Source organism: Acanthaster planci, linkage group LG01 (genome assembly GCF_054643075.1).
Source record: "Acanthaster planci isolate LZ-2023a linkage group LG01, COTS_SCS, whole genome shotgun sequence".
Taxonomy (NCBI): Eukaryota; Metazoa; Echinodermata; class Asteroidea; order Valvatida; family Acanthasteridae; genus Acanthaster; species Acanthaster planci.
The window spans coordinates 8,009,295-8,036,212 of record NC_141777.1 but is presented as its reverse complement, the minus strand read 5'-3'; the positions used below and the strand labels follow the sequence as shown (position 1 = coordinate 8,036,212).

Genomic DNA, 26,918 nt, shown 5'->3' with positions numbered 1-26,918 from the left:
ATTCGCCTGCCCGTAGGGATGATTTTTGTAACAGTTCATTGACCTCTGAGTTGACCGAAGCCCGTATGTCCAAGAGAGCTCGTTAGACGCGCTTGATTTAATCCTAACTTTCAATGAGATAAATTGATTTTTTATGGCAAAGACCGACTCAGTGAGCTTGCCTCCCAGATAGGGCAACAAAAAACGAACGGATTAAGAAGTTATCGTTGTGACGTATTTGGATCGTTTCAATCGATAAACCCGGATATGAACTCCACACAGACAGCTCATTACTTGACAAACAGAAAGCGAATTCGTCAGCCCGGGTACATTTCCAATTTGTTTTAGTTACTTTTGTGGGACTGCTTACCCAATCCACAATAGCTATTCAATTGGCGAGACATCGCAATTCAACAAAGCATTTTTATTTATTTTTTTTCTATTTGAGGGACACATTTTCAGCAGGCTTTTGTCCGAAAACCCCAGCGTGTCGTTTACTTATAGTTCCCGACTGGTATGGAAACCCACGCGGGTGGAACGAAATCCGTCTGCGTGTACTTCCCCGAAAGTTTTAAAGGTAGGTTCCTACTTGTACTAGAAATGGCTTTCCACGTTACAATGGTAGGTACATGACTCCCTCACAAAGGCACGGTTAACCAACGTAAGGAAAGCCCCTTTAAGAGTTGCTAGCAACAGTTGCATATAGAGTTACAGCGTAAATATTAATTCACTCCGTATTCATTCCAGTTGGCCTACTCCACACGCCAGACATCATGACCTCCCTCATGGATGTAACTTCACAGGTAGGCTGTTCGATTTTCGAATGAAGTGTGCCAGTAATAAAATTCAAAAAAAGCCAAACGATTCAGTTACCCAACAGTGACGGTAGTCGAATAAAAACCAACTCATGCAAGTATAACAGAACTGAGTGTTGGAGTAATAGCCAATATTAGAAGATGGAACCCCCAACACATTTAACTATGAAATAGGATTAGCATGCTCTGGTATGATAGAAAATATAATCACTAGTTTTCGACAAACCGGGATATGTGGGTATACAGGGATTCTTAATAGGGCAATGGCGTTTCCCATACTTGAGTTTTTTCTTGGTTAGGATTTTTTCCCTGCTTGGAAAAAAAATTAACAATTACTGGAAAAAGCAGTCGACTCTCGTTTATAGTAAGAGCACTGTTAATACACCATTCTGCCTATAACAAGGGATATTTTAGCTACCAATCCTTTGTTCTTCATTGTTCCCATTCCTGATAGTGCAAGGTTCGTGTTGAAACAAGGTGATCAGGAAAGTCTGAAGGACTTGGTTGGACAGTATTGTACAAAACTCCGTGCTTTATATTACCATGAAGTTCACAGCCAGTGCCACTCTATAAATCCGTAAGGGTCAAATCGATCGTTTAATCTGAATTCTGTCTCCAACATCCGAAATCAGGTTACATTGTTTGCTTGCATATTTCCAACATATCTTCATACACGATTGGCGATACCGTTTAGTGTGACGTGCCTGAAAGGTTATTTCTTTATTTGACGAACTAAATTTCCATGCCTCGATTTTCTGATTTTATGTGGTATAAATTATGCATGTATTCTGTAACATGTCAAATTGAACACTTTGAAGTAAAAAGAAATATATACACTTATGGAAAACAGTCGCCTTGCGTACGGCAGTTCCTTCTCTGTTATCCTTCTGTGTTAACCGCTTGAAATACATAACGCAACTATACCGAATTCACCGGTTTTTTTCTTTCTGTCAAGGATAAATTGGCTAAGAATCAAGATACAATCACTTGTGTCGTGCGTCACTGAGTTCAATGAGACTGTAGAGGAAAGCTAGCTCCCCTTATTTTGTTTTTTGGTTTTTTTTTTTGGTTGTTCGATGAAACATTTAAGCTATGGAGGAGTCGATCATTGGTGTGAACATTTTGAAAGTGTGAGCGAATCACATGCAAATCACAAAATGTTTTCAAGTAACGCCTGCACATTTTATCATCGGGTATATTATCGAACAAAATTTTTGGCAAAGTTTTTGGCATTCATCTTCCAAAATGTGTTCAACATACGCCATCGTACAATGTTAAGCCATTCCTCCGTTGTTTAGAAGTACCGTTTAGATATACATTTCAACCAAATGCAATGCTTAATTGGAGAGGATCTTAATTGCCTCATCACATAATATTTGTTCTGTTCATTTCAAATTTTAATGCAGTTGTGACGATTAAAATATGAATTGTGAAAACAGTATCCGGGGATTCGAATTAAAGATGTGCATCAAGTCCCAACATTTTTTACAAGACTGTGGAATTAATAATCGATCCCTTGTTCTTTTCCAGACAGGTCGATGCCAAGGAAAAGTTTGCGCAGACATTTAGGCTCTCATCTTCGAGATGTCTTCCATCTGTGAACTTCGCAAAAATGTTGCTGAAGTATCATCATTTTGGCAGGCGGACTCGCAACGACCATAACTACAGCATTACGTAAAGGAATCATATTGTTCGATTGAGATCACAGACGGTTTCATGGTTGACAGGTGACCACCATGGCAAAAGGTTCTGTAAAGCTGAACATGAAAAAAGACGATCCACGGACGCTCATGCTCAAAATGGACGCCCGACTGACCTACGCAGGCCGCGATAGACGCTCGGGGTTCAAACTGGAGGGCGAACGCAAGATCAAACACATCGAAGTCACCCACCAGCTCATCAACGCTGAATTCAACCGCGCAAAGAAGGACATCCTACGGCGCTTCGATTTCTACCAGACGCTGAAGGAGCAGAACAAAGAGAGGCGACAGAAGAGGGACCTGGCCTGGTGCGAGGAGGAAGAGAAGGAATGGGAGCAACAGGCCATGGCTGAGAAGCGCCGACGCAGGTTGCTGCCCAAGCTGCGAGTCCGCAGGAACTTGAAAGCCGAGGCCGGGGGGACAGTGGGGTCGATACGGCGCGACGTGAAGGGAGAGTTCGCGAACAAGATGGCTCACGAAATGCACCTCAACAGGTCACTGATCGCTTTGACTGACGCGTACAGCAAACACAAAATTCTGACCCAAAAGAACAAAGCTAAGTTGGGACAGATCATCGAAGACATTGATCGCGAGGGTTCCACTGACAGGGCAGAGGTCAGTAAATTGTCCTCCGTGTTGGAGAGGGGTCAACCCGAATTCGAATTGCCCCTGCCTAAAGCACGTCTTCCTGAACTGAAACTGGGCAAGGAAGGGGAAAGCTCCGTCCAAAACGAGGTAGATCCTCAGCTGCGGGCCGGCAAAGCAGGTAAAATACCAACAAACGACAAGAGTAAGGACCAGTCAGTGGCTGATATCGGTCCACCTTCAGGTCTAGGACGACGATCTTTTTACATGAATACAAGCACCACCAAGAAACTACAGGGTACAGACTCAAACCAGAAAGACCCGCCGCCCATGCGGAATATCAATCATACTAGACGCAAAGGTGTCTACAAAATGGACTTCGCCGACCCCTCGGGACCCGGCAACGCGTTCGGACGCCACGGGCGCGAGCTCCCACCATTGGACCACCCCTCCGTGAAAACCAAGAAGCCACGGCCATATCTCGCCCCCTACCCTCAGCAGATGTTACCGCTAAGGTTCTACGGAGCGGAGGAGAACCCTTTCCTGAAGGGGGACGGCCCACCCGTTGCTGCGATCAATCGTGCCCGGGACTTGGTCGACGCCGACAAAGCTGACGAGATGTACGAGTGGCTGGGGTTTGAGTCCCGGGAGGAACTCGAAAAGCTGCGGGCAGCCGGATTGCTGTTTGAACAAGAACGAGAAGAGGGCTCCGAAACAAGTAGCGTAACGAAGGAGGGTACAGGACCCGCCAAGCTGGGTACCGAGGACAACCCTGACTAACTTTATTACATCATGAACCTGTTTCTAAAATTAATATTACCACGAGACACGAGAAAACGTGCTCGTAATACGATTCATTCTCACACCAAAACCGTCAGCAAATTAAACCATTCAATAAGGGGACACTCAGCCCCATCCTTCCTTGTGTTATTTAATTTACACAGAGGGCTCCGAGTACTTTGAATGATGGCAGGAAGGATACAGAACCAATTTTCTTGGGGATGCAAAAAAAAAATTGTGAATTTCTGTGTGTTGCTTTTCATGCCTCTCTGTATATGAGGGGTGAGGCTAAATCTGGGGTCATTTCACAGTCGTCCCAAATTGCTGTTCTTTCAAAAACTAGGGGAAAAACGTTTTTCCCTGTTGAGAGGGGGGTATGACTCGGCTAGTGCCCTCAGCAGATCCACCTGCGAATGTTAGAGTATATATAAAGGCGTCTAGCTCCCAAAACAGGGCCTAATGTAAAAACTAGACCATTTTTGAGACGGAGACTGCGTTGCAATTTTAAGACAAGTTTTAAAAATATTGCTTCGGTTGGTGTTACTGACAGCAATTGTGTGCAGCTTTTCCTATACATGTATTTGATTTCCGTTTCAGTGGAGAGATCTGCACCACCAAGGGATAACTAAAACTAAACAATATTGCTTGGATTGTTGGAAATGAACCATTTTCCTAGCACTGCAGACATGAGGTTATAGTCTGACACAGAAAGACAAGACCACAGAAACTTAAATGTGTTTTTGTGGGAGGATTAATTCTCAAGTGATCCTGTCGTGATTGACAGCATGTGTAAGTTGATCCCAAGATCAACTCCAACTTACATGGCAGGAAATTTTACGAGGCAGTATGGAAAATAACGGAGACAATAGTGTATCCCACATTTTTTTCTCGTATGTAAAACTGCATTATTTTGTCCCAATTTCCTAGGTGTGCAAAATTGGAGGATTCAAGACTGTATTCATCAGTAATTGGTCCTGAAATAGATATGTTTGTTTCTCGGTACTTTCGTGGTGCGGCTGTGTTTTAATTGCTATAAATTATGTAGAGGCCACGTAGGTTTGGCCAGACGAACTATGGTTCGCCACCATTGCAAAAGCAGCTACACATGTAATTTTAAATCTAAAAAAAATTGACAGCCTACCATACGTTTCAGAGGTATAAAATAACTTTATTTTACCAAAGCGATGACCGCTTTTTAAATATGGGACTTGAGTTTTTCTTCTGTATTTCCGAACGGACGTAATCTGAATTTTAAAATACACCGTAGCAAATCATGAAAAATTCCAAATTCATTTCGTTTTTGTAAGGTTGTCTTTCAGGAAACATTCTGACCTAGGAGTTCTTTGTCAATGACCACTTTCTACTGTAGCATTTTCTTGATTGTATTCCTGTACATTTATAAATGTTTCTCAGCCATGTTACCCTTTTTTGTCTTTGGCTAGCAAGACTTCCTTTTTCACGACTTCCTTCCTTCACGATGATGCCTGTGGATCTCAAGTTTGCAGTTTTGACTTCTGTCAAGTAACACTACCATTCTAGCATTTTTCCAATTTTATTTTACTTCACCGTTAAAATTCAGGTATTTTTCATGAGCTATTTGGTTGTTAATTAAAAATAGAGAAAATCCCGAGACCTATAACTAAGGATACAACTCGTAAACAAAAAACAGCAGAGGAAAAGGTTATCTTTGAATGAAATTGAATGAAATTAAACTTACTTTATTGCCTTAACTTGGCAGTTTATTATTGGGTCAACAGCTGTTATTTGATGTTATATTGGAAATTTCCCCATCCAGACAATGAAGAGGTCATTGTGAAATACACAAAAAAATAGGCAGCTCATAATCTCTTTGAAAAAAAGAGCATTGTACTTTTATCTCACATTCAGCTTTGGGTGTATGTTTCTGTGGAAAGGCCAATCCGTGGGGGAGGGGGTGATCTATAGGCCAATCCGTGGGGGAGGGGGTGATCTATAGGCCAATCCGTGGGGGAGGGGGTGATCTATAGGCCAATCCGTGGGGGAGGGGTGATCTATAGGCCAATCCGTGGGGGAGGGGGTGATCTATAGGCCAATCCGTGGGGGAAGGGGTGATCTATAGGCCAATCCGTGGGGGAGGGGGTGATCTATAGGCCAATCCGTGGGGGAGGGGGTGATTTATTAATAGAGTCATGATCATGGATGAATGAACAAACCAACAGTGTATAAATAATTAAACACTGGTACACTGGTGCCCTGACTTCGCCATACCGGTAGATTGGGAAGCAGAAAGGAATCAGCCTAGACAAAATGTCCTTTCAGAAAGCATTTTGGGAAGCTTTCAGGAAGCATTTTGAACCTAAACATTTTGAGGGTATGCACCATGTGGCACTCCTTGCTTGGGGAAGGTTCATCAAATTTCCTGGCAAACACATTAATTTGGAGTTATTAGAAATGGCTCACCAGCTTTTTCTAAAAGTTACATAGCTTGCTGCAGATGCTGCCATAATATGGCATACATGTTACAGGAATGACCCAACTAAGAGATTCAGCAGCACAGCTGTATGCACAGCGAGCCACACTTGCGGGGAAATTACGCCAGTGGAGTTTAATCTTGAATTTGAATGTAATACCATCCGTAAAATATCCACTTCAAACATGACTCAAGCCTCTTACCACTATTCCTACCACCTGTCCTTTGTCTTTTTTCAATTGTTATGACCCTAATGGAGCTATAAATGCCAAAAAATGTAACAGAGATGGAAAGTTGTTGTGAACTGCTGAATAAAGCAGCAACACAAATGAAAAGGAATACAGTAATGACTGTTTACTGCCAAGGTTGGTGTTCATCTGGACCATCACAGTCCCACAAAATGCACTGTTCCATTCGAGGGGGTTTCATTTCAGCTACGATGGGCTTGCATACAGCAAGTGCCCTGAGACACACTGACTAGGAAGTTGGGGGGTTAATCTTGGTCTCCTTTCACTGAATCAGTCAGAGTCCGAGAACGAATTCCCCTCACTGTCGCCGCCACCAGGTTCCTCACTCCCACTGTCACTCTGTTTGTCCCAGTCCTTCATGGTCGCCCCCATCATGAAGTCATCCCGCAACACACTCCAAGCAGGTTTCTTATTGGCTGGCTTGTCCCCGGCCTAGAAATAAACAGAAGAGAGGCGAGATTTTTAAAAAAGGTCAAATGATTAAAAAAGGGGAGAGCAGTGGTTTGTTGATAGTAAAACTATCAAAGGCGAGAAAGTTTGCACATTTTTATAAATTACGCAGTGTGTTCATACAAAAGTGGACGAATTTCCTCAATTTAAGAATCTTACTGGGAACAAGTGTTTACAAGTAACGGTGAAGCCAAACGAATAGAGCAAAAACAACCAAAGAAACACTTAAACCTACATTAGACTGTTCATACTTGAGGCTTTATAGGTCTGCAAAATGTGGAAATCATTCTTATGGCAAGTCCATTGTGAAGTTTTGATATCTTATGGGTAGATCAAGGCTAATCATGTCAGGGAACTGTTTGTGTCTAATTTCATACAAATAATACAATAGTACTTGAACTCCTTTGCCCATAAATACATGAACTTCGAAATATATTTGTCTAATTATTCAGATACCAATATGCCCAAACAAATATAAAACACTGTCTCAGTTTGTCCAGCTTTATTATTATGAAATCATGTTATATTTCAATACACCTGTCAAACTTTAAGAATAGAACTTCCCTGGCAACGCTACTATCTACAACAACTCACTTGCTTATTCTGACTGGCATTTCTGTTACTGATGACAGGTGTGGCTTTGAGGAGGTCCAGAAAGTCCCCTTTACTAACCGAGGACTTCACCTCGGCGTGCTTCCTCTCTGACCCCGCCGTCTCCGGCTTCTCCCTGAATTTCTTCTGCTGTTTCTTGACAGCATTGAAGAGTTGAACAACCCCCCTGGAATTGTGGAATGAATACACAAAATCAAAATGATAAAAAATGACTCTTAGAAAGTCACTTCATCACAAATCTAATGAATCTAATCAGTGGATTCAGAACATGCTTCAAGAGGACACTGAGCTGCAGCCAAAGCCATTAACGGACTCAGGCTACCCTACAAGATTACCTTAGCTGGATACAACCACAGCCACAGCCACAGCCCCCGCTCTCATTGAGTTCAGGCTACCCTACAAGGAGGGCATGTTGGCAGGGACATGTGGCCAAGTGGTTAGCGTCTGTGCTTTCCAATCATAGGGATGGGGGTTCGAATCCAGCTGCTGGCAGTATGTTGGTGCCCTTAGCAGGCCACTTCACCCCTGCTAGCCTCTCTCCACCCAGGAGTATAAATGGATACCAGCATTAGCTGGGAAAGCAACGTGCGACAGACTGGCATCCATCCAGGAGGAATAGAAATATTCTAGGTCATTTCATCCCAAGGAAACCGGAGATAAACACCTGCCTGATGAGCCAAATTTGCTTGGACCAGACTCGCTTTTTAACCCTACAAGATAACCCTGGCTGGAGGCAGCCACAGCCACAGCCACAGCCCCTTTAATCAACAAGTTCAGGTCACCCTACAAGGTGACACAGGCTGGACAGCCACAGCCCCGGCCGTCTACAGAGTCAGTTAACCCTATACTCTCATTACTATGAGTTTCGTTTCACCTAGTAGCTATTCTCTGTAGTTTTCTCTCCAGCTCTTTGTCAGTCACCCTGGGTTTCACCCTGCCCATATTTTCCCACTGATCCTTCATCTCTTTCTGTAAGAAAAAAAAAAGCCACAGACGCAAAAATACATTTTTTAGTCAGTCATTTGTACGCAACTTCTTTTTCTCTGAAACTTTGTTTCCCGAAGTTCTTTTTAAACAGATGCAAAGATAGATGCATGTAAATTCGGGGAGGTGGAGTAAGCACGTGCCAAAAGTGATAAGGGCTTTAGTGAAGTACAGTCAAACCTCATTAATAAGAGGCAAATTACCTTGTTGTAACAGGAACCTTGTATTATCAGGAGTAAAACAATGAAAAACAAAATACTGGGACCTAAAGGTTTCCTTGTGACAAGCAGAATCGTGTATTAACAGTGCTCTTATTAACGAGGTTCGACTGTATTTTACTTATATAATCTTATCTTTTTAACTGTAAATTGCTCTGTGAAAAGAACACTACGACTGAATTAGTGTATTGGTTCAGTTATCTAAAATTTCAAAGTATTTCACTCTGCACAAAACTGAGAGAGCACTCCATGGCAAATTGAAGCCATGCAAGGACATGTCATGGGCATACATTGGTTTGTACAATTCCATAGCTTCCTTGCATCAAAGAAATGTTTTCTGGGACGGGTGTATGGCAAGATAGCATCAGTAGCCCTCTGTGAAGAGCTACATTCAACTTTATCAATATGGAGGGCATAATTACGCACTAAGCCAAAAACAGGAGTAGACTCGGGCTACAGACCATCTGACCGGATGGACTAACATAGAAGCATGATTCTGTCGATGCTAACCTCTTTCCGCCTCTCTGCGTATTCCTCCTCCTCAAGCTGCTTGGCCTTCTGGTAATCTTTGGACTTTGCCAAGACGGCTGAGCCCAGCTCCCCAGGGACGTCCCGCTGCAAGATCTTAGCCATGGCGTCTGCCCATCCAGCCCCTGGGACCCTGGGTTCCTCCTCCCCCTCTGGGTCCTCTTCCGAGTCTCTGCTCTCCCCATCGCTGTCGGGGTGCTCTGATGCCGGCGATGCAGGTGGGGAGGCTCCTTCCAGCTTCTGCCTCTTCCTGGAGATTCTTGTGCTTGTCGTCTTTGATGAAGTACCTGGAGGCCAGAAAAATTGTGAAGTCCTCAAATGAATTATAAATAAATGTGCTTTAATTTCTCATTATCAATTCAGTTCTAACATGCTTCAAAACTTTCGAGATATTTTTGAAATAATTTTCAAGTACGTTTATGAAAAGACTTTTCTTCTTAAAGTTCACAGGGTATGATAGGGTCTATGTTGTTTTGCATGGATCTGGACCTCGATTAGTGGTCCAAATGCTGGTTTGCTCCATCCATTAGGATAGTTCTGGTGTTAGTGAACCAACGTTGGATTACTGATAGAGATTTGGATCTGTGTGGAACAAACAGGCCCCTAGATGGGGCTCAACCAACCATAAAAACTTCACATGTGAAATTAGGCTCCTATATAACATTCAGGCTTATTTTTCTGAAAAAAAAACCCTGTTCACAATTTTGACCCAGGGATTCGAACCCACACCCCACTCATCACAAACCATTATGCTGTAACCACTTGACTTCAGAGTTCACACAAGTTGGTGTTGTTTTTACTGTTGATTTATTTGTAATATCGATGAACGGCTGCAGCGCAAGTACATTGGACATGCGCAATACATACACAACCACCATGGTTTGGCTTCATATGTGTGATTGCATATATATATATGTATCTCCAAGTGAATTTCTCTCCAAGTTGCTATCCTGAAAAAATTTGATTGAATAGCTTTGTTCCAGCAGTGGATCGTTCACCTTCATTCATCATTCAAGATCGATTCCCAAAAAAGCATATTGTAGGGCACTATGCCTATTTTGTATTTTTACCTAACCTTTCTCTGTGCGATCTTCGTCACTTTCTACATCAGCATCACTTCCAGAATCGTAAGATACTTTGACAAACGGTCTCCATCTTTTAAGATTTTTGTTCTGCTTCTTGGTGGCATCAGAGTTAACAAATGAAACCACATTATCTGGGCTTACAGCAGTCGTTGCGAGGTCGGGACCATGTGCACTCATGTCCGCCGCCATATTGTTTGCTAATGGTCTGAGGGCGCCCTGTACATTTACTGCAGCTGTGCTGCTGCAGTATGAAATGCTGTGATCTTTGGTTGTGGGAAAAATAATGTTTGACGTCCAGCCGATATATTTTGACACTCGGTCTCCATGCAAGTGGGACAGCTAATCTGTGCTCATCATAAATATTTATACTTTGAGTCTTGTTTTTGAATTTTGCACTAATACGTCCAATGAAATCCCGGAAAAGTGTTTGTCTTTAACTTCACATTTCTGTTTTTAAGAGGCGTGAAAGATTGAGAGTTACAAAAAGATTAATGCCCAATATCAACATGATTGTTCTATGTCGGGACCATTTTTTCGAGTAAGAGTAGAGAAGGGGCAGAGTATACAGTTAAGGAATTTTTTTTCCCTTCTGATATGGGTGTTCCATGAAGCCTCGCACTGGCAAGCACATCCCGTTTTAGGGCAAGTTCCTTTACCTCTCAACACAAATATGCCCCTTTACGTCAGCAGATTGGGGACTACTCACCCTACTGCTACTTATTTTATACTGTCATCAGAGTGGGGGCAGTTAATCATATAAAATGCTTAAGTTGCTTATTTTTTTCTTCAATTGCCTAAAATTGTGGAAGAAAGCACAATTTTATGGGGGGGGGGCTATCTCTGGACTATCCCGGCGGGTTGCATGCCTTATTTCACCCATACACCACTCGCAAAATCAGTGAAAGTTAGACCCAACCCAATTGTAGCCTCTTTCAACCCATTATCACTTGTTCACCAGCTGTACATAGCTAAAGTACAAGTACATGCACCTGTGGACAGATTCGGAGAAACAAACCAATTCCCAGGCTGGTTACATACCGGATATACTATCATCAATCACAAAACAACCCCCCCCCCCACAATGGCAAATCCAGAACCATTTTTTTTTTGGGGGGGGGCTTGTTTCAAAGGCCAATAATGAGAGATTTTTTTCATGAAACCTTTTCATGGCCTTTCTGAGAAGGGGCTACATTTTGGAGTTTTTCACACTGATTATGGCCCTCAATGCCTCCCATCCATCTTCACCCCCCGCCTTCACAACATCTGGCAACAATAATCATCAAAGCACAACTCCCTTCTGATTTAATGAACATTTTTATTCATTCAGTTGTATTATGCCATGAATATTTACTCCTGATTTGTCTATTGCTTCATAAATAAAGTACAAAATCTAATGAAAGTCTCAAATGCTGTTTACACGGACCTACATGGGCCAAATCTTCAGTCATGATTCTGATGGTATGAGAGGTGAAACACTGAGTTTTGTGTTTGTAAGTAGATAAAAATATTTATGTGAACTTGTCAAGTATAAATGAAAAAATCAGTTCATCTTGACCAGAGTGAAGAGATGTAATGACCAAGTCAACTTGCCCAATGAAAATCATACAAAGTCAATCACAAGTCAATCTCTAAGTCCATTACAAATTCACAAGTCAATGCCAAGTTGATACACTAAAGCCACATGAGGGAATGGTTATGTCACAGCTCATTTGAAAACCTTATGACTTGAATCAAGGCCAGATGACCCCTGATTGATTTTAATGACTGGTGATGACTTGATTTCAACCCTGAATGAGCACCAGACTTCAACACCGAACACATCTGTACACATCAACTACATGCAATCCTTGCAATCAGTCAACTAAAGAGGGGCTTCAGCAAACATGTCACATTAAGTTGAAAAAAGCTATGTAAAAACACCCAACCCTTCTAATTTTACACACACATACATCGTTCTAAAAACAGAAATGCTTTAAAATAAATGTAAGAAAAGAAAATTAGATAGACGAATGCTGCAGTCATTTTGCAGGAGACAATCTAAATTTTAAAATGATCCCTTTTAATCTAAAACATACACAAAAGCCTTCCAAAAATCATCACTTATTTAAATCAGGGTCAAGGATTAGCACTTTGGCTATACCAATGTAAGCAGTACCTTGAAAATATTTCCCACAAAAGTAAAGTACCATATCATTTAACAAAACATGCTTCTTAAATACATGAGAGTTCAGGTTGCTCACATTCAAGTTCTGCATGAAAGTGGATCAATTCATACGATATCTTAATGACCGTACATACTCTGAAATTTCTACAGTGACAACACATTCAGGGCCACAAATATAACCAACAGATTTCAGGTTGTAGAAGCACCGTTGTATCAGCAAAATCTTGAAAAGAAATCATGCAGGCCTCGTGAACGGTGTTCATTTTAAAAGTCAGCAGCTTCTCATGTTATGGTTAAGTCTCCTCAAGTCTTAAAAATCTATGGTCCTCCGGTCTAGCAAGATTTCCCATTTCACGCTCTCAAAATTTCATCTGAAACATTCGGAACAGCCCAAAACTGCCTTTCTTTGGGGGGCTCTTGCTTCAGAAGTTGCAGTGGTGGCATGAGAAGATTGCACAAATCCAGCTCCATACAAACTGTTATTTTAACAAAGTACTTTTGTTATATCAATACAGATGATTCACAACGGTGCACCCCCAAGAGTTTCAAGTTGGCCAATCACAACGCGCAACGACTTCCCAACTTACAAACTGTTGCTCTTCTGGCTCCAACATTCTCATGCCGGGTCACCGGACATTCGAACGGAGTCTGAGATCTAGGTAAACTTACCGCCGCCATTGGAGAAGGAACAAAACAGCGACAAACACAGCATGACACAGTATGGCTGTTACAGCATCATCCAGGGTCAAGTTGAATTTGCAAGTGTTGGAATGGTGCCACTTGCCATGTTAGCACTTGAGAGTTTAACCAGTCAGGGACAATCACCACAGCAAAAAGTAAGGAACCAATTGAGGAAGTCTTCTGGTAACTAGTTTAAGATCACCTACAAGACTTCACCTGTAATTATCGTCCAAAGTGACCCTGTGAACTCTGAGGAAGACCAAAGTAAGCCACGCCTGAGTCTTATGTCTGGGGCTATGTCTAAGTCTTTGCCAACTGCAAGAGAACATGCTGACAAAAGATGCAGCCACAGCTCCAAAAGCCGATTTTTGACACAAAAACATGGCAGTCAGTGCATGTGGGTGGCACGGTATATTTGCAGACTGGTTTGCACCATTACACAGTTTTCGTCTGAATGCGCACAATCCTGAAGCATCTTTGCGTGGATACCAGCCATGCCCTGCAGTAATGGCATTCAAGTGTCTGTGACATCTCTCCGTCACCACCCAGGGGCACTTGCGAACTAGAATCCCTTTAAATAAGTCTAGCTCTGTGCACATTATAGAAGCAGAAGGATGAGAATAATCAGGTTAAGTATTCTTGAGCCTCGCTGAGTTGGCGGCTACGGCTCATCTGCCGTCTCATCACCGGGTGGTGCAATTGATGGGGAAGGGTGTAGTATTCCATACTTATCAGCTGTGTCCAGGAGTGTGCATATTATGGGAGAATCCACCTGAAAAGTAAAAAAAAAAAAAGACTCTGTTAGTCTTTCCTTTTGTAACCAAAGGACAGTAGCATAAATAGGGTGAAATTTCCGAGAGTGCAACTGGGGTACTCCCTTTTTTTCAATAGGACACTGAAAGGAAATAAAATGTGGCCTGCACACAGGTAGTGTACAATTGAAAATTTTTAATGGGGGAAGGGTACTACTGCTAGGGGGCATGAACCCACAAGTGCTCCCCCCCACCCAAGCTATGCAACTGCAAAAAGGACTGCACTGTGGTAGCAACAAAGTCTCAATGTGAACTTCTTCACAAACCACTGGAGAGAGTTGCATATTTCTTTTGTTCTCGTAGTCGGGATGACGTCACTCATTTCTTGATTTTTCTCTCTGATTGGTCGATTGGTGGCTATTCCATATTTCACACTCAAAACTCAACGGGGCAAAAATAGTGTTGCCGTCTATGGGGAAATCTGAATTACTGACTAAACTCTTAACCTTTACATCAAATGTGGCTAAAATTTCACTATTTATGCGCTATGAGTATCTCCAACACTGTACCGAATAGGTTTCAGTTATATTTATCACATTGCAGCAAAAAAGAAGGAAAACATGCAAATCCCTGTACAAAGTGAATGGGGAGCTGCCCTTTAGCCCAGACGTGAGTGCAATAAATGGAACCACCTTGGACAGCGAGAATATTTTAATGTACAGTGTTAAGCATCTTTGCACAGGCAACTCTAGCCACCAGAATTAGATGTAATTATTACAGTGGTACAACATGCTTGTGTGCAGGCCCAAAACACCTTCAACCAACAAGGTGGCATCATGCACTTGCTCCTAAAGTTTAGCAACTATGAGTACGTTCTTCCATCACAGAAGTGGCATCTCCTTGGGTGAGTGAGCAAATGATATCAGACTAGAAAAAACAAAATTTGTTTCCAGACTGTTCACCCTGTGATGCTTCTACTTTGTGCATAATGTTTGCGTCCAAAATTCAAATCTCGGTGCGTAAAACCTCTTTGACAACCTCGCACTAGGAAGAGCACCGTATTTTGCCAACATCATTATCTTTGATCTTCCTGTAATTTACTCCAACTCTTTCACTGTAATCCTGCCGGAAATTCTGCAAGGAACCTTTCTGAATGCTCCCAAATCCCCCCTCCCTAGCAGGAATGGGACAGGAACCGACAGTCGTGTTCTTTTAAATGGACGTTATTCACAAGATTTTGAATTCTGCGTCCCGAGTCCACTTTAGAATGGAAAGGAGCCCGACTACTTTGCTATCACTACAGATATAGCCTCACTGTGAAAAAACTGTTTTCATTTAGACAGAGGAGGTGACATGACTTTATATCCATAATTTAGAAGCACCCACTGGAGTACAGGAATGGTGATAATCTTTGATTTATCCTTACTGTATCCCACTGCATTGCCATTTCCACGCATTAAAACCCTCCTATGCAAACATGCATTCTTCACAAAAGTTTATCAGTCAATACCAGTGAAATGGCCCCTATGTGTCCGTGTACTGTGGCAAATCAAGCAGAAGGAATTTTTGACTGTGACTTTAACAGCATAACGAGGCTTAAGTTTTTGACAATTATTACAGGCATCATCTCACTTTTGACTCAAGATGGCCAACTTGTGAGTCCGGCCAATTACAAAGGCCATCAAGCCATATGTAAAGTAACAGAGGCCGGAATCTATCTTCCTTAATCCTGAAAAATCCTCAACAACCTCCACATAGACTTTTACAGATGTGGGAGGGTTGAAGTTCAGGTTTTCCACAAAATTCTTTTCAGTATCCCTATTCTGATGAAGGAAGAGGGAGATATGTTGTCCATCTTACCAGAGCTGTTTATGGAGAGACTTGCGACATGAGCGTCTCAACTGTTGGAACCAAAATGGTGAACTGATGCATCAGTGCACACGGACAATTAGCACATAACAGCTGCATGCTGCAATACACACAAAATGAACAGCCATTTTGGTTCCAAAGTTAAAGGTTGTCGCAACTCTCTCTGTACACAGCTCTACACCTTACTCCAAGCACATATTCGCAGTCCCTTGGTTCAGACAAGTAGATGGTGACTGATGTGGCCTGCATGTCTTCTTTGCACTTTAACTTGACCTGCGCAACCCTCGGCTTACCGGTTAAGTCGCATACATCCCCGTTGCCATAGTAATGAGTAACGCTCCTGTCAAGGGGAAAAAAGTAATGAGAAGTAAGTTCAGTTGAGGGGCGTCTGTATACATGTTTGACCAATTTGGAGCAAATGTAGAACATACGTGGTACTTTGTGTAAAAATGGCCCAGATTAAAAGCAACATCCTAATGCGGGCTTCTAAGATTATGAAATCATCATTTTGCTATGAACCTTTACAGTGCTGGCTTGCTGTGTTCTGACTGGGTTTAGCGCTCAGGTATGCATGTACTGTGCATTGGATAATGTACAATGCCAATTCATGTGAAATTTGAAATACGTTGGCCTCTGCGCCAAGGGTCACATGAACAATGCCAAAGCAGTTTAAGACTCAATATTAGGTAAGAGATATTGAGGTGTTTTCAGACTTATAGAAGAACCAAAAGCTTGAGAATGAGGAAACGCGGAGGGACATGTGGAGGCATGTAAATATTGTATGAGCCCCCCCTTCCTGAGATAATCCTGGTTAAAAGTCACCGTCATTTTGAACCTCTTTGAAAACATTCTATGCTCCGAGTTTCCCTTGAAAACTTACTTGGCCCCAATATGCTTCTTATTTTCTGTCCACCATGTTATATGCTCCTCCTTATTCCAAGATCCAAGGAGAATGACTGTAGTGCTGCCTGTTTTAACATCCTGGGGGGGTGGATGAAACGAGAAGAACGTGAAAAGTAGACAAGCTAAGAGTGAAATGAAAGAAATAAACAATTTTCTTAAAATTCTGCTCTGATCGAAGTCTCCCATATTATGAAAAGGAGAATGCACATTTCTGTTTGGTTTCAACTGAAAAGGTTAACAATTGCATCTACTTGTTTTAATGTTCAAAATAAGCTACACTCTCATTTGGAACAGTGGTGTCGTAACAATGGAAATTGAGTATTTTATCCTAACAATCTTCAATCCTTCACCTGTTGGAGGGTTGAGGACCATTGGGGTTACGGAGAAAGATATTCCATTAAATATGTAAAATGTAAATAAATGTTTCATGCAGACAAAGCTTCAATGCATATATTAATTCTGAATCCTAACTTTCCCTTACAAATCCCTCAAATCCACAAGGACTATTTAAGGATTTCTTAGGATTGTGGAAGGTAGAACCCACCCACTATTACTTTCAATGGGGCTTGATGCGCCTAGCAATCTGAAAGCACAAAGACCACCAATGGTTGTATGAACATTAGAGGATATGGGAGAGACTTCAAGGAGGTTAGAAGCTAATCTGCTTACCGTATGATATTGCTGAGCAAATTTTCCGTAACAGAACTCATATTTCCACCATCCTTGGCCCTGAACATGAAGATGGGAACGAAATATTATGCAAATAACACTGCCATCTGAAGTAGAACAAAAATTGCTACCAAAGCGGTAAACATACAAAACTACAGGAATTAGCAAAGGCAATTTCTCAAACAGTTAATTTTCACCACTGTTCACCTCTTGCAGAGTAAACTTGCAAGATCTTGTATGCTGCGTGTGCAAGAAGATCACAAAAATTTCAAACTTGTGTAGGTGTAGATATGGAGTCTAATATTCTAGCAAACTTTCATCTTGATCCTAATTGGTGGATCCATGGCAACAGACTGTGCTATATATATATATTTGTGCCCATATGCCACGGCCCATATCACACTGTGCATTGCACTATTACAAAAACAATATATTGCATTCCTCACACAAAACAGTTCACGCCTACACAATTCACCAAGAATTAAAAAGTGGCATGAGCACATCAAGTTTGCTTGAAGATAAATTTCTCATAAATCCCACTCACACTCATCAGGTAAGTAATAATAGACATATGCAATTCCATCTATGACATGAGTGCTGCTAATGAACACATGATTCCAAAATGCACATTGTCATTATGCATGTATCGAAAATCAATGGTCAGTGAAACTATTAATGGTCAGTGGTGCTATGTGCATGAAACTTAAACTAACTTTTCCATCAGAGCCACTGAAGTACGATTTGTGACCAGTAAAAACCTTGATCTCTACCCAATGACTGAATAGCCCATTTAGACCAAGGGCTAGAAGTCAGCAGGTGCCATTTTGGCGGACTGACATGACTATTACAGGCCATTTCATGTGGAAACATTTCATTTTTTTATATTCATGTCAGCGGTATTTGAGTACAAATCTCTAAGTATCTAACCCTGCCAGAAACAGCACGGTGCATCAGGTGAAAAGTCTGATGCACTATGTTGCACTTGGAAATCAACAGCAGCCAAACAAACTGGTCATGTCGAGACAATGGGAGCTAGTCTCATGAAACAATGCCGCTGTTGGATCTTGAGGTTACTGGCAACCACAAATTTCCAGGCTGTTTGGTCTTTGGGAGAGTTGACCTGTTTGATCTTATTACACTGGGCAGGCAAGCTACTTTGACAAGCGATGTAATCTGATCTGTCTGTCAGGGTTTATAGCCAAGTACCCTTGGTTAGGGTTAAACCGTGGCTTATGTAGTTATCACTTGATGTTACTCAAAAAACTCAGAAATTACAAATATATTTCACACTCCCCCAAACAGATGGGTAGCCATCTTCAAAGGCCCCACAAAGGAGACACAAAGGCATCATTTGTTTGTGCATGAGCTATCTGGTCAGTATGGACAGATCAATAGGCAGAACAACTGAACTCTCCACAGTGTGTCACTATGATTCTCCTCGATCACCCCCCAGCACTCTCTCATCACTGTCAATAGATAGTGACATTCTGACAGACACTCACCCCATGAAGACAATAGTCACCGCTCAGGAAGTCTTTCAGTATCTGCTTATCGATGAGGACGGGGCGAGCTAAGGCCTTCTTGGCAGCAGCCTGAGACGGCTTCTCTCCGGCCTCAGAAGAAGGGGCGACTTTGCCTGTTGGACTCTTGGCAAATAATATTTTAAAAAAAAAGAAGTTTAGATGACAGCAAATTAGATCAAGAACAGTGGATTGCTCACTTAAGCTGACAAAGCCTGTGGTGATGGCCGAAGCACTCTGCCACCAATGTTGTAAATGTCAAAACCTTTTCTGGAACCTCATAACTGCTAATGGAACTAATGGAACGTCAGAGTTGAGCCATGTGCACAAGGAACCCTCTCAGTGCTTTGGCTTCGAACACAGAAAAACGGTTTCAACAGTCTGATTGAAGTAAGATTTACTAACCAGCATTTAAACTTGAAATGCCATCTTAAATGGTCTCGGCAATGTCCGGAAAGGCCTCGGGGAAATTTTTACCACTAAAATGCAAATTTGAACTTGAAGTTGGTTTACTGACTGACTGTGTCATCATTCTTTTTTCACGGAATCACACTCCGTGCAGCCTGATTGTTTGACTAATGTCTTTAAAAATCTTACTAATCTGACTAACGTACATCAAAAACATACTTGTAGGTGATAGTTTGACCATGACCATGCGTGTCCAAATTATGGCTATGGCTAGACATGATGCATGTACCTATGGCAGCCATCAGCTACTGGCCACATCCATTTCCCATTAACATGTGTATTAGTGTTTGCCACAGACAAGAAGTTTGAAAACCCTCATATACATGTAATTTACTACTCAAGATCAGTTTACAAAATTCAGATGCATGGTTAGTTGCCGATTGTTGCAAGATTTACTTGGAATAACGGAGAGCCATCAGCATGTATGTCTGTGACTGTTTCACTGCACATTCCATTCGATTTCAAGTACACTTCCGCGCCAGCGCAAAACTGCAACGCACATATACACACAGCACATCCACCATCAGTTGATGAGTGGGTCATGATCAAGCACATTCAACAATGTGGCTGGCTGTGCAAAAGTGAGTTTATAGTTAGAGCATAATTTATTTCATGCTAGTGGCGAGGGTCAAAATGTGATTCAAGTTTGGCCTGTGGATGGAGCAGTGAAATGTAAATGGTCTTCATGCAACCTTTGGCAAGGCATGGGCAACTAATGAGAAAATACTGTTTAGCGAACTGATGTGCTGAGCAAGAATCTGCTGTGAACCAGCCAAGGACAATATCCATTGTGTGATTTTTGTGGCTGGTAACCTCTTTTTGCTCAGCAAATATCTGCACTGAGCAAATACCAGTAGCAGTGTGCAGCAGCTCCGTGAAAATTGACTTTAGTTTGTCGCTAGCCTGTACACAGCCCACGTGGTGTCCATGTGTGGAGCCATCGTCACTAGTGGGTTACAGCCCTCATGGGAAAACACATCTGCGGACAGAACTTGACGTCATCATGTTATAGGTCTATTGCAGAAATCTCTGGCTGAAGACCACACACAGACTCTACTCTGGGCACAAGGGTTTAGAGTCAAAAATTGCCTGATAGGCAGTCACCTTTGGTGGTGAGAACTGCATTCGGGTGCTGGTGTCTTTGTACAGCTGCTCGTATCCTACCGGCCGAGCTGGTGCCCCGTTCATGGCATGGCAGTTGATTGCATTAATTGGAGGTTCTCTAATCCTGGAGTGAACAAGGGAAAAAAAAAACCACTAATAATTGAGTAACATTCACAATACACACACACAGAACTTGTTGCAAGGCAATGTAATTTTTTGAGAGGGTTGTATCATTACCCCTGACAGTCACGCCATTTCAATCCAACTCATCTCAACTCCCTCGGAGCGGAAAAACGAATCTTTGGCAGCCTTGCACACTCTTGGCAGTCTCAAGAAACTTCAATGCTTGAAATGAATCATTTTGGTTTCCTTTCGATGCGACAAAGAGTTGTTTTTAAAGACTTGTCCCACTTCTGCCACCACATACAAAAAGCAGGAGTTTTCTTAGCACTTTCTATAAACTGTATGAAATTATGAACTATGAAGAAAACACTCAATAGAAACACAGTCTCCTGTAAAAATGTATTGGAGATCATAAGCACAAGAAGACTAAAGGGACAGAGTTGGAATCTAGTCAGTCCAGTCAGTCAATTCATAAATCAGCTCAGAACTAAATAAAGAGATTCAAAAGGACAACGAAATGCATTTTGTTACCATTAATTTAAATAACTTATGAGCTGACTAATGACTGAATGACTAATGACTGATCTGTGGTGACTTGTGGCCAACTCAATTACAACTCCAAACTACAAATAAAGCATATTTGCAGTACGCAAAATTTAACAATATGACAAATTGGATCATGCACATGACTATGTTGTTGATAATAATACCTCCATTTATATAGCTCCAATTTACTAGGGCACTAAAGTCGCTCACAAAGAAACAAAAGACAATAGAGAAACAAATCAGCTGAGATCTGGGGGAAAAGATGTTTCTTAAGAGCCTTCAGGTGAGATGTTTCTACTCACCTGTACAAAGGGTGAGTACACAGGTGAGGTGTGAGTATAACAGCCTCATACTCGCAGGTGCTCGTCTCTTTGATGGACATCATCTCATTGCGGCCAGTCGCCTCACATATATACCGCACCCTGGTCATGCGAGGCGTGTCCCCTCGAAGGTCACACGGCGTGCCGTCATCCATTAGAACCTCGTAATATGGTATTTCCTTACCGTCAATGGATAATGTTGGGACCTTTGATAAAGACAAGTTACTCAGTCTACATTGCCTTGGTGCTTCGGGTTCAATTCCAACATAATTTTTCAACATTCCAGTATACTCAAGAATGACCAAACTAAAACACTTGTTATAAGTTTTAAGGCAACCAAATGAACCAAGGTTGCTGATATTCTGTCCCAATCGGAATGCTTACCTTAAAATCATCAAATCTTCCCTTGAATGAGCTGATGGTCTGTAACTCATATTCTTTGCCTCCTGGTGACTTCATATTCTTGCCAAGGTAGAACTCCAGTAATTTGGTTTCCTGTACAAGTCAAAGACGGTCAAAAGTACCGGAAAATTCACTCAGAGTGACGGTGGTGAGCGACAATCCCACTGCTGACACCAAATTAAGGAATGTCTCTCTCTGACGGGTTCATGTTTTAGGACCTAAGAACCAAAGAATTCCAAACTATCGCTGTATCTGAAATAAGCTCTCAAAGCCACAGTTACTTCTGATTGCATGTGCCTACATATGTAAACTGGCCAAGACCTAAACTTGCAGCTCCTTGACTTCAAATCCACTTTGCCCACCACTGGATGGAAATATCAGTAACAATCAATAGCTTTCCTTCTGCTGATTTTTACAGACTTCACCTCATCCAAAACAAGTTCCAAGTCATAAGATTCAAATCCTAGGCTATCCACATAACTGTAAAGCAATCACAGGTCTGCCAAAACCCAAAGCTATGCACAAACCAATATTCGTACCAAAATAAGGGATCTGTTTTACTTTATGAGCACATTTCTCTTATTCTGTCAGCTTCACTTTCAAATAAGGAGACTATTTGTAAGGAAACGAGTAGAACCAACTTGGATCCACAGACAAGTACTTAATCAGTGAAGAAGGCCGGGATATATGTTTAACAAGTTCTGTGTTAGATTTGATGTACACTTTGTTGAGGTTAATAATTGCTTCAGCAATCACATATCTGTCACTTCCACACCCACAGTTACAAAGCCCATGGTTTCAAGAGGGGTTTTCTCCTCTGGATTTTCAGCAAAGTGGAACTTTTGAAAGATTTGAAACCTGTCTAAAACAACCCTAAGAAGTTGGGGCTAAAACAGTACATATTTAGAAATTAATACAGTTCACTCTCAATATAAAGAATACTGTTATGAACAGCAAATGCTGTGAATCCCTCTTTCTTGAATTCCTATGTTGGCTCGTTTCCCATTTCTTTAATTACAAAGTCCTGGTTATAGCTTAGAGATCTGTCTGGTCCCTGCAGTTTGTTCCAACTTGGTTTTTAGAATTGCTTAACAACTGGTACCTTGCCAGCTTCCTTCTCCTCGTGGTATTGTCGTACATGCTTCCCGTGGCACAATTCAAAATTCCAATACGTTTCGATCTAAAGGAAGAAAAAAAACTTAGTTTCAATATATGATTAGGCAGACAGTTTGGGGAAAATATTCAGATGGCTTTGATAAAAAAACTCTTGCTTTATACATTCAGAGCAGGACAAAGCACTACTACCTACAATCACAATCTCACTTGTTTGGGGAATTTTATCTGATGCTGTCATTAAATTGTCAAAGCATGCCAGATCACCTCTTTTATGATGGTTGAAAGCATTCAAAGTGACGCCACCAAAAGCTTTAACCACTGTCATCCATTGAATCTTTGAGTTTTTTCATGAAATGTTATTATGTTCAGTAGAATTACTTAATGTAAATATTTGGCAAGCTTTTCTCATTAAATCAGGATTTGTTACAACAATTAGGACATCAATGCAAATGCTTCCACAGGGGTCCAGTTGAAATCTTTACCCTAATGGTGCAGATGCCCTTGGTAAAAATGGGCTGAATGAGATCGGCAGCTGACGGTCCCGGATAGTTGACCTCATTCAGTTGCTTCTGGCTCTCCTCGTCTGGTAAGATGCATTGGTATTTTTCGTTGTTGGGCGTAGTCATGATGAGGTATTCCGAATTGCCCGTTAGGTCCTGTGAGCCAGTTACAAGGCAGGGGAGAAATTTGCGGCAAGGGAACTATCAGTCAGAGCTTACGAGTACAATATAAACATTACACCTACGCTGAAGCCTTTCTCTAAATCCAATTTATAATTGCCTGTTTCACAAATAAAGCAAGAACCAGACTCACTCATGCTCACCTTAAAAGCATCATGTGTCTCACAAATCCCCTTGTGATCTCATTGTAAATTACACCTTCATCTATCCCAAGGCATAATAACAAATGCTGAGGAACAAGCTTCCCTTCTACATCCAAGACTCACCTACTCTATCAAAACTCAAAGGCATGTACATGTATATGTACTCACACCGCAGTGAGTATGTTGAAATGCCAATAGGAACTGCTACGTTGTCATAATTGTCACTATGATGCAGGGTTCCAGCTGACACATTTTGATCAATAGCCTAGGATCAAAAGCTGATTTTTGGAGCCAGCTACACACAGAGCTAAATTTATTTGGTTTCTTGCCAACTGCTCAGAATTGTAGCCGAAGTATGAAGGTATTCATCGCTGGCTACAATGTCAACTGCTCGCTGGAACTCTAGGATGCCTTTCTGAATTCAAAGATACTGTGGCAGAGCTACGATGACCCCTCAAAAATAAACCTCATACCCGACCAAAAATTACGGGTATTACCTGAAACTCTTTCACAAGTTCCAAAACACATGCATGTAAAACCAAACTTTAACTTTTTACTAGTCAGTTGCCCAATCAATTTAGGAACAGCGACAGCTCATAAAATACCTGAATATTTTCTCCAGCCCAGTTCAGTTTGAACAGGGAGTTGCTGTTGAGGAAGTCTGAGTGTGTGATCTGAAGAGACAGCAACACACTGAGAGCCAGGAGCTCTGCCCCCAGCCAACTCATCATCGTCTGGAACACTGTTGACCAGTACTTCCTGTGGAAGAGGAAAAGAAGGCAGACTAGGATAAGAGCTGAATTGTCTGGCATGGTTTGAACTAGTAAATGTAAAGCCAGTTTCTAATATTTTCTTACTGTTGAGGACCTGATAATCTGGTGCTGCTACTGTTCACAGAATCTGTATCCATTTCAAGATTGTGAGCATATAAGACAGTAAATGCACACTTGTCTCAGAGCTAAAATCTTCTAAATTAAAATGATGCAACAAAAAACAGCTTTAAGTACTCACAAGCACACATTTATGCCAGCACAAAGTGCTAACATGTTCTAAAAAGTGAAATTTAGCGAGGAAAATTCCCAAAGTATTTACACTGTACTTAGAAAACACTTAGGTTTTTTCAGACAAGTCTCATAGGTTTGTGCACAGGGGCATCAAGTGTCGTCCGTAGATGTACAACTTCCACAAACATCAGATCATTTTTTGAATAAGATACACACTTACAGAGCCATGGCACGTTTATTTATGCCCACATCCATAGCCGATTATTTTAAAACGAATGTCTCATTAACATCTGAGCATGGTCATCCGATTTAGTTTAGCTAATTTAAAAAGTTGTTCCCTTAATTTAGTCAGTGTTAATTGAGTTGACGGCTCTGGAGCAGCGACTGTCATGCACATTGGGTAAAAATAAAATCAGATTAAAAACGTCACAGCAAAGTTCATGTGCAGCGCATATGCGCGTGCACTGGCAGTTTTTGGCATAGAACAAAATGAAATTCTCATTTACTGACTGTGCGTTCAGGTTGTTTGTGTATCAACTTTGTCATTATCATTAATCATTTCTGGAAATGACACCAAGGATTCCTCAAAAGAACACCAAGGATTCCTCAAAAAGGGCACCAGGCACTGTAGCTCACAAGCCTGAAGAAACGTAGAGGAGACATTGAGAAGCAGTTAGAGTTTTAGAGGTGGGAGGAAAACCCCAGAGGAATATTCTGGGTGAAACCCACGGCATTAGGTAGAGACTGAAAACCCAACTCACATGTGGACCCGGCCGGCATTCAAACCCAGACCACAGAGGTGGAAGATGAGGAAAGATCTACTGTGTCAACCTGACTCCCCCAACCTTGGCGTAGAATTTAGAATACAGACATGACAGATATGCAACCAGCTGTACAAAAGCCATACAACATTTCAAGTTTTCCATAGGTTTGCGCAAAATCATGGATACAGATGGCAGGCATCACTCTGTAGGCCTAAATGAGCCATCACTCCAGTATTAATTAAACCTCTGTCTATGGTAGGCCTCGTGCCTTACAATTTAAATAAACACAGCTCTCATGGTTCTGGAAGTATCAACTACCTAGGCTGGCACTGGCAGTAGTGGTGTTAATGGGCCCTTTTGTACATCATCTTCTACACAAACTATCGCATTTTTCCACATTAGACTTGTATTGAAGTGTCTGTTGTCCAACGTTTAGCAAAGCTAAAGTTGACCGTGTTACCGTCATGACCGTACGTTAGGATGACGTGTCCTATCGATCTCTAGGAAGTAGGACCGAACATGCGTCAGTGAGTTTGGTCTAAGTTTGTAATAGCACTTGGTCATCTCCTGTATTTAATGAAGAAAAAATACTTCAAAAATAAATGTATACCTTTTCCGCAACTTTCAATTCAAACTATCAACCCAGATCGAAAACACCAGGAATTTATGGCATGACTTTGGCCTTGCTTCTTGTGCTTTACACTGCTTCAACAAGTAAGACGCCCTCCATTGACACAGGCTGTTCAGTGCACGCCCTCTCGCGAAAAGTTTCTGTACCAGAGTTCTACACGCTCAACAAATCACACGTTTCACGTTTCAATTGATGTCTGTTTCGGACACAGCTGGATCTGCGTCCCACCCATTGCAAATATAGAAGTTCTTGACAGATACAAGTAAATTATTGGGAATATTTCCAAAGGTTATAAATTCCTTGAGATGATAAGATCACTCTCTAGTATTAACTGAAAGGCTCCAATTCTTTATGCGGAGGACTAGGGCGGATCAAAGACATTCAATGTAATAGTTACATCTTTCATAAATCATTTTGATCTTGAACGACTTGGTATGCCAGAATACGCTGAATCCCATCACGGGAAGTTTTCCATAAGGATATTTCCATTCTCCGAATTCGGTCTTTATTTGAGGACGGAAAGAAATGCAGTAATCTGGCACTGCACACCGAACGGTTGAATAAAAATATCCGATTTCAAATCAGACTTGAAAACAAGACTGTTCCGACTCCCTCCATCCGGCTCT

General features: G+C 41.7%; 3 protein-coding genes across 7 annotated transcripts; 1 reads left to right on the top strand and 2 right to left on the bottom strand.

The window, feature by feature from the left end:
• Nucleotides 1–291: 291 nt before the first annotated feature.
• LOC110979267 (uncharacterized) lies at nt 292–5,601 on the top strand. 4 transcript variants are annotated; one of them, XM_022234901.2, is made up of 3 exons: nt 292–556; nt 727–782; nt 2,329–5,601. In XM_022234901.2, the coding sequence occupies exon 3, from the start codon at nt 2,531–2,533 to the stop codon at nt 3,857–3,859; it is 1,329 nt and encodes a 442-aa protein (XP_022090593.2). In that variant the 5' UTR covers nt 292–556; nt 727–782; nt 2,329–2,530; the 3' UTR covers nt 3,860–5,601. The 4 variants fall into 4 exon arrangements, with proteins under 4 accessions (XP_022090593.2, XP_087000118.1, XP_087000123.1 ...); XM_087143992.1 differs by having other exon boundaries at nt 2,325–5,601; XM_087143997.1 differs by lacking the exon at nt 727–782 and having other exon boundaries at nt 2,325–5,601.
• A 547-nt stretch (nt 5,602–6,148) lies between these two features.
• On the bottom strand, nt 6,149–10,650 carry LOC110979268 (RRP15-like protein). The gene is made up of 5 exons (XM_022234903.2): nt 10,424–10,650; nt 9,331–9,635; nt 8,493–8,587; nt 7,601–7,784; nt 6,149–6,988 (listed from the first exon to the last, which is right to left on the bottom strand). Exons 1-5 carry the CDS (start codon nt 10,620–10,622, stop codon nt 6,827–6,829), a joined length of 945 nt encoding a protein of 314 aa, XP_022090595.2. The 5' UTR covers nt 10,623–10,650; the 3' UTR covers nt 6,149–6,826.
• A 1,078-nt stretch (nt 10,651–11,728) lies between these two features.
• Nucleotides 11,729–26,396, bottom strand: erlec1 (endoplasmic reticulum lectin 1). Of its 2 annotated transcripts, none has more exons than XM_022234896.2 (12): nt 26,272–26,396; nt 24,499–24,652; nt 23,553–23,726; nt 23,057–23,134; nt 21,937–22,047; nt 21,535–21,758; nt 20,564–20,687; nt 18,974–19,117; nt 17,472–17,531; nt 16,780–16,880; nt 16,086–16,239; nt 11,729–14,050 (listed from the first exon to the last, which is right to left on the bottom strand). In XM_022234896.2, the coding sequence occupies exons 2-12, from the start codon at nt 24,622–24,624 to the stop codon at nt 13,940–13,942; spliced, it is 1,407 nt and encodes a 468-aa protein (XP_022090588.2). In that variant the 5' UTR covers nt 24,625–24,652; nt 26,272–26,396; the 3' UTR covers nt 11,729–13,939. The 2 variants fall into 2 exon arrangements, with proteins under 2 accessions (XP_022090588.2, XP_086999846.1); XM_087143720.1 differs by lacking the exon at nt 26,272–26,396 and adding an exon at nt 25,980–26,117.
• Between the last annotated feature and the right edge of the window lie 522 nt (nt 26,397–26,918).

Excerpts from the sequence above, each read along its gene's own strand:
- LOC110979267 (XM_087143997.1), top strand. The coding sequence starts at position 2,531 with ATGGCAAAAGGTTCTGTAAAGCTGAACATGAAAAAAGACGATCCACGG.
- erlec1 (XM_022234896.2), bottom strand. The coding sequence starts at position 24,624 with ATGATGAGTTGGCTGGGGGCAGAGCTCCTGGCTCTCAGTGTGTTGCTG. Across the intron at positions 21,759-21,936 it reads GAAGATTTGATGATTTTAAG|GTCCCAACATTATCCATTGA; the intron begins GTAAGCATTCCG and ends TCTTTATCAAAG. Across the intron at positions 20,688-21,534 it reads TGTACTCACCCTTTGTACAG|GATTAGAGAACCTCCAATTA; the intron begins GTGAGTAGAAAC and ends TGTTCACTCCAG.
- LOC110979268 (XM_022234903.2), bottom strand. The coding sequence starts at position 10,622 with ATGGCGGCGGACATGAGTGCACATGGTCCCGACCTCGCAACGACTGCT. Across the intron at positions 8,588-9,330 it reads ACGCAGAGAGGCGGAAAGAG|AAAGAGATGAAGGATCAGTG; the intron begins GTTAGCATCGAC and ends TTTTTCTTACAG. Across the intron at positions 6,989-7,600 it reads ATGCCAGTCAGAATAAGCAA|GCCGGGGACAAGCCAGCCAA; the intron begins GTGAGTTGTTGT and ends GTTTATTTCTAG.